Genomic DNA, 7,362 nt, shown 5'->3' on the forward strand with positions numbered 1-7,362 from the left:
GCACAAACTGGATAATTTAGAACAATAGAATTCTATTGTCTTAGCCCTGGAGGCTAGACACCTGAAATCAAGGGGCTGGCAGGACCAAGCTCCCTCTGAAGGCATCAGGGGAAGGATCCGTTCCAGTCTTCTCTCTAACTGCTGGTAACCCAGGCTCTCCTTGGCTTGAAGGTGCCTGTCTCCTCCCTGTGTCCTCCCATGGTCTTCCCTCAGCGTGTCTGTCTCTGTGTCCCAATCTCCTCTTCTTACAAGGACACCAATCATATTGGATTAGGGCCCACCTAATGACTTCGTTTTAATTTATTCTCCTCTGTAAAGACCACATCTCCAAATAAGATTGCATTCTGAAGCCCTATGGATCTAGGACTTCAACATATCTTTGCGGGTGGGTGGGCACAGTTCGACCATAACAGGGCACCAGTCTTGATTCCAACTTCCCAGATGCATCCAGTGGAAATAAATAAGGATCACCCAAATGAGAAGAAGCAAAGGCTATTTCTCAAGAGATTGCTATATAAAGGGAGTCAGCCACCGTCACTTGACTTGCTAGTGTTAAAAGCAGGCGCAGAGGAAAGCGTTATAGAGGGGAAAAAGGGGAGCTCCAGGTGAGCCCCATCGGAGGCAGTAGGCGTGGGCTAACCAAAAGCAGGGCGCCCATATGGTTGGCTATGGGCACGTGTTGGCTTTCTCTCTTTGGTCTTGAACTGGAACCAGGGATAGAGATGAGGGAAACTAAATTATTAATCAGGTCCTGGTCATTTGGGGTCAGTTGCTACAGGAGTTATTTTTGTGCTTCCTGAAGTGGTTACTGAAGACTGTGGGTCAGAGTTCCATTTGTAAAGATGGTTTGGCCATGTTTGTTTTACTGATCAAATTAATTCTGGACTATGATAAAAAGTTAAAAGCATTTATTTGAGAAACAGGAGCTGCAGCCCTGGAGACACAGATTTTTCAGGTATCAACATAAATTGTGCTCCAGGGGAGAACAAGAAAGACAGGGTCTGTAAAGGCAAACACCCCAAAATATAATTCTTTCCAGACTTTGTTAGATTCAGTAAAACAAAACAAAACAAACACACACACAAACAAAACAATTGATGGGGAGTGGGTGTGCTTGTGTGAAAACTACAAGGAGGAGGGCAAGTCCCTGTGCTGTCCCAGGATGTTTATGGCTCAGCCTTGAGCTGAGTTTAGCAGCAGGTCAGCAACCCCGTAGCAGCGGCAGAAGTTGTGCAGAGGCCCCACTTGCCTCGTCGCCTCCGGACTCTTTAGTTTCTCTCTTAGTAACGCTGTTCCATTTAATTTTTTTTCTAGACAGTTCTTATATCCAATCCCTCAATCCTTTCTGTTGGGCTTTGTAGATCAATTCCGTTCTCCTGACTTGGACCTTGTGCATCCTGAGGCAGAAGCTTTCCAGCGTCAATGCCGAAGTCTCAACCCTCAAAAACACCAGGTGCGGTCCCTCCTTCCTCTTCTCTCCTCTTCCCGTCTCCCTTCTTTCTTTCCACAAATGACTATCTTTTCTTGCCTGGTCCTCTACCCAAGGCAGAACAGCACCGTGTCTAGATTTGAGGGCTCAAACCCCAGCTCTACCACTTACTAGCTCTGTGACCTTAGGCAAGTTACATAACCTCTCTGAAACTCATTGTCCTCATCTGTAGAATGGGGGTGTTGATATTGCACACTTTAGGGGGTTTATGAGCCGTTCAGCACAGTTACTGGGAAGAGTGAGTGTTTCATGTATTCAACCTATTAATACCTATTAATTTCCTAATTCTTCTGTGTACACCTATATGTGCATATTTACAAAAACAGAATATTATTTTTATTACCCTTTTTCTCTAACATGTCATGAGTAATTTTTAACTAGAAATTCATGAAGTCTTTTTTTTTGCATAGTATTTTCGTGTAAGGACACAGCATAACTCATTTAAATCATCCCTTACTCATAAACATTTAAATTATTTGTTTTCCTACTATAAACAAAATTGTCTTGAATATTCTTTTAGATAAATAATTTTTCCACACCTGGGGTTATTTAATCATAACAATAGGCATGAAGGTGCTGGAATCAAAGGGTAGGTTGGATTTTAACACTTTTACTATATATTGCAAATGGTTTTCCAGAAAATTTGTCTCCATTTATGAGTGGTTGTTTACCTGCAGTTTTGCCAGCACTGGGATTTATAATTTTTTATTTGTATTTTTTGCAGGCTTAATAGGTGAAATATACCTTCTCATTACTTTAGTTTCATATATATTTTATACCACAGATGTGGGAATGTCTCATATTCTTATAGATCTATTGGACAATAAAGATTTAAGACTGTAAAACAATTTAACAGTGTATAGGAGTCTTGCCCTGGCTGGTGTGGCTCAGTGGATTGAGTGCTCACCTGCAAACCAAAGGATCACGGGTTCAATTCCCAGTCAGGCCACATGCCTGGGTTGCGGGCCAGGTCCCCAGTAGAGTAGGGGGTGTTGGAGAGGCAACCACATTGATGTTTCTCTTCCTCCCTCCCTTCCCCTTTCTCTAAAAAATAAAAAAAAATAAAATCTTAAAAAAAAGTTTATAGGAACCTTAAAAAGACTTGAATCTGGGAAACACATTAAGGGGAATACCTGAAATGTGCTCTAGAGAGAACAAAGAAAGACAGGGTTTGTAAAGGCAAAAACTCCAAAGTGTAATTCTTTTTTGCAAATAAAGGGCTGCTGGCTAGGTTACCAGGATTTGGTTAGTTTCAATATGAAACAAAGAGGGGTAAAACCTACAAGGAGGAGGGCAAGTCCATGTGTTGTTCCAGTATGTTTATTGCCTAGAGCTGAGTTTAACAGCAGGTTCGCAACTTAATAGCAGTTCTGCCAAGGGGAGCCCAAGTAGTACAGAGGCCCCGCCTCCCTCAGGGCCTCCGGCTCTATTTAGAGTGAATCTCTTAGCAGTGCTTGTTCCACTTTATTTTTTCCATTACCAGACAACTCGTGTTTCCTAACTTCATCACTCAACTAATTTTTATTTTAAGAACTTACCAAAACCAGACACTGTAGGTTTTATCGTCAGCAGCCTGCTGATACCCTCTGCTTGTTCCCCTGTCAGTTTCCAGTCTCTCATCCATTTTAAATTTTTTTTCTAAAAATTATATTTAAGAAGTTAATGTAAAAAGTTCACAGTTAATACATGCAACAGTAAGAAAAATTAAGCAGTGTAAAATGTGTCAATTGATGGTCAACACCAACAGGAATCCCTCTTTATTTGGTGCAGAATAGCTCAATGGAAATACAGCATGGTCCTGGGGCCAGGCCCCTCTCTGGCTGACCAGCTCTGCTCTGCGCTGATCTGCTGCCCCCTGCTCTGGTGAGACGCCTCAGGTGTTCAGTGCATTCAGGGAGACACAGTCTTCAAGCTTTGATAGAAAGGAAAATGCTCTCTGAGCCAGCGGGGAGCAGGCTTATATAGACAGAAATCCCTGCCCCTGGTCCCTGATTGGTCCATCTCATGCAAATGAAGGCTCCAAATCCTCAGTTTGATTGGTCTGAAAGGCACAGTCCTGATTGGTCAGAATAGAGCCACTTTGACCAGTTTTGTGCAGCTTTGACTGGATAGGGAACACCTAGATCCTGTTGGTTGAAGTAGGATTCCAGAAATTCCTTTAGAAGGGCCTGCTCCTATGGCGGGAACACGTGCAGATGAGCAGTGCAATGCCTCTTCCGTGCATTTTGCGTGAGAGGCCCCTGTGCAGAAATGGCCGTTAGGCTCTGTTTTTTAAAATTTGAGCCTAGTTAGCCACCGGGAGCCCTTCTTAGTAGGTGTCTTATTTATTTTTTTCTCTCTCAGAGTTTACAAAGAGAATACATGAAAATAATTCCCTCACTCTTCCCTGACACCCGAAGCCCCCAGATTGCTCCCATTTTCAGCAGCCATTACCATTCAAATTGAGCTTCCTGCCAGGATATTCTATACTTGCACATCCTCCCCCTTTTACACAATGATAAGATACTCTACATATTGGTCAGTACTTTTTTTTTTCCACATAATATGTAGCTTATTTTATATAACACTTAAGGTTAAAGCTAACAAAAATGCTTATTTTCTGCCACATACTGTTCTACAAACCTTTAGGGTCTTGCCATCTCATTTATCTGCAGAACAAACAATACCACCATGTAAGTATTGTGTTACTATCTCTAGCAATGAGAGGAAACGGAAGCCTGGTGAAGTGAATGGATCAGTCAGAGTTAACTTGCAGGCAGTCTGACCCAGAGCCTGCACCCTTTCTTATTCTTTAGTATATTGTCATTCTCATCTCACTGAAAACATGATTGTGTACTGCTTTCTGTTTCTATAAATTTGCCTATTCTGGACGTTTCACATAAATGGAATCACACGCTGGGTGGCCTTTTGTGTCTGGCTTCTCTCACTGAGGGTCAGGTGTTCAGGGTCTCTGTGTTGTAGCAGTTGTCAGCCCTCCATTCCTTTCCATGGCTGACTAGCATTCCAGTGCTCAGAGGGGCCACTTCGTGTTGATCCTTCTTCCTTTGAAGGCCACCTGGGTTGTTTCCGGTTGAGGGAGAGGGGAATGGAGAATGACTGCTTAGGTATGGGTGTCTCTTGGGGGGGAAAAGATGTCTCGGAATTGGACAGTAGTGATGTTTGTACAATATTGTGAATGTGCTAAATACCACTGAATCACACACTTTTTGGTAAAAATGGTGAATTTTATGTAATGTGAGTTTTATCTCAATAAAAAGGGCTTTGTAGTATTTCATAGGATGGTTTCACCATTGATTGAGCGTGTCCCAAATTCATAGACATGTGGGTCCTTCTTGCTTTCAGACATACTGCATTAAATACCTGTGTTCACACATTTTTGTGCCCACGCGTATCTGTAGGTACACTGCGTTTCACATGCCTGTTGGACTCGATTTTCCCGCTTTGGGTTGGAGACTCTATCCCGCATTTATGCCTGCCCTGTTGGCGGGTCACAGAGTGGCAGCCTCAGACCATTCCTGGGAGCACGGCCCACAAGGACAGCAGTCACCTCCCAGCACCTTATCCTCTGCAAATCTTCTATCCCAGGTTGCTGACGTTCAAGGCCTTTGCCCCGCTCTTCATCTTGGGGTGCTCCTGGGTGTTGGGCATTTTCCAGGTAGGACCCATGGCCAGTGTCATGGCCTACCTGTTCACCGTCGTCAATAGCTTACAGGGAGCCTTCATCTTTCTCATTCACTGTCTGCTCAACCGCCAGGTATGTAGCTGCTGTCCTCCCCGTCCCTTCCTTCCTTTCCTGCCAGGGGACAGGTCTGTGGGGTACAATTCCTGCCCCTGGGAGTGACTCATCGCTTCGTTGTCTGTCTCCAACTCCAGGTACGGGAAGAATACAGGAGATGGATCACCAGGAAGACCAAACCCAGGTCCCCGTCCCAGACCTCAGGGATCTTACTGTCGTCCATCCCCTTTGCTTCCAGAATGGTGAGGGACTGCGTGTTTGATGCAGGTTCTGATGGAATGGAACGCCTGCTCCTTAGCAATACTAGACACTGCTGTCTGGTAGCACCTACTGTGAGCTAAGCGTACCCACATGCATTAGCTCACTGATTAAGTGTGCGGTTCAGGAGCCCCGCTGCCTGGGGTTACCTCCCAGCTCTGCCCCTTAGTAGCCATGTAACCTAAACAAGAGAAAATCATGACTCATACAGATATAAAGTGAGCATACGTTAAGGATCTTAATTATGCTTATTAATCAGGGAGGGAACCAAACAGATGTTTTAACTGGCTCAAAAGACAAAAGATTAAGTAGAGACATATATATGTATTATATAACATATATTATGTATAGTTTATATTATGCATATTATGTGTTGTATATAGTACATGTATATTATGTATTATGCATGCATTTACACATTATATGTACATTCTATATGCATCGTGTATATGTTATATATGTATGCAGTACATGTGTATTATGTAGTATGTATTGTGTAATACATATATTTTTTTTTGCATTCTACTTTCAGCCAGTTATGACATCTGCCTTGATCCCTTATTTATAATTATATATAATATATAATATACCATACAATTATATATAATAGAACTACACATATCTTTATAAATATACATATAATTTACATATATATTACACAGTATGTGTGGATTATAATACATATGTATGAGTTATAATACACAGGTATATAATAACCATTTAAATGAATGTGTAAATGGAGGTAAATTTGATTTTTCCACAGAATTATTCTGCATTGCTGTCAGCTATTTAAAATTCAGAGTTGTAAAATAGCTCCCACATAGATGGGATCCCCTGACAAGGCATCATCTTCTGTTGAAGCACACAGTTTTGTCTGCACAAGGGACTCTTCCAGTCTCATGGCTATAAACACCATTTATTAGCAATGATCCCCAAATTTTAAATAATGTGTAGCCTAGGCCTCTCCCCTCAATTCTATGCTCATATAGCAACCACCTACCAATACCCCCACTTTGATGTCTAACAGACGTCAGAAACGCAACATGTTCCAAACTGAGCTTCTGATCCTCCCACCTCCCAATTTCAAGAAGAGCCCTCTACCCAGTGTTGCTCAGCATCAAGCCGTGGTGTATCCTTGACTGTGCTTTACCTCTCACCCTCCAACTCAGCCTGTCGGCAAGTCCTGTGGACTCTTCCTCAAAATGTGTCCAGAATCTGATTTCCTTTCCTTCACTGTCTATGTTCTGGCCCAAGTTCCGTTGTCTCCAACCAGGATTATGGAAATAGCCCCAAAATGGGTCTTTCTACTTCTCCTGCCACCTTTTCCTTGCCCCACCTTTGAAATGTTCTCCCTGCAGCAGCCAGGGGGCACTGGTGAGCACCTGAGTCAGTTCACCTCCTTTCTCTCCTGCAGCACTCCATGGCTCCCACCTTACTCAGAGTAAAAGCCAGAGTCTTCCTGACAGCCCACAGAGCCCTCTCTAAGCTGACTCGTTTTCACCCTGATCTCGGCTTCAATTAACTACCCCTCACTTCACTCTGTTCCACCCATACTGGCCTGCCCTGGATTCTACAAACATGCCAGGCTCACTTCTTCCTTAGGAACTTTGAACTGGAAGCTCACTGTCTTAAATGTTGTTTTTGTATCCACGTGGCCAACTCTCTCACTTCCCTCGCCTCCTTCAAAGCTTTGTTTCAATCATTGTCAGTGGAGTTCCTCTGACAACTCTTTTGTACCGTCTCCTCTTCTGCTACCCTGACATTCATGTTTTCCCTGTCCCTTTGTTCTAACTTTCTTTTCATAGAACTTTCTGATTTCCGACATACCATAGCTTCTTTACTTATTTTATTTTTCACAGTCTTTCATCCTTCCACTAGA

At 43.0% G+C, this 7,362-nt stretch overlaps 1 protein-coding gene across 1 annotated transcript in view; it reads left to right on the plus strand.

Annotated features, from left to right (window-relative positions):
• The window catches only part of ADGRE1 (adhesion G protein-coupled receptor E1), a 40,541-nt gene extending 34,975 nt beyond the window's left edge, over positions 1 to 5,566 (plus strand). Inside the window, exons 19-21 of the mRNA XM_054562130.1 lie at positions 1,362 to 1,453; positions 5,075 to 5,243; positions 5,363 to 5,566. Coding sequence (XP_054418105.1) covers positions 1,362 to 1,453; positions 5,075 to 5,243; positions 5,363 to 5,566 — 465 coding nt within the window. The remainder of the gene's footprint in view (positions 1 to 1,361; positions 1,454 to 5,074; positions 5,244 to 5,362) is intronic.
• The last annotated feature ends 1,796 nt before the right edge of the window (positions 5,567 to 7,362 follow it).

The sequence above is a fragment of the Pteronotus mesoamericanus genome, unplaced genomic scaffold, assembly GCF_021234165.1.
Source record: "Pteronotus mesoamericanus isolate MK-2021 breed Mesoamerican mustached bat unplaced genomic scaffold, CSHL_Meso_final scaffold_636, whole genome shotgun sequence".
Lineage (NCBI taxonomy): Eukaryota > Metazoa > Chordata > Mammalia > Chiroptera > Mormoopidae > Pteronotus > Pteronotus mesoamericanus.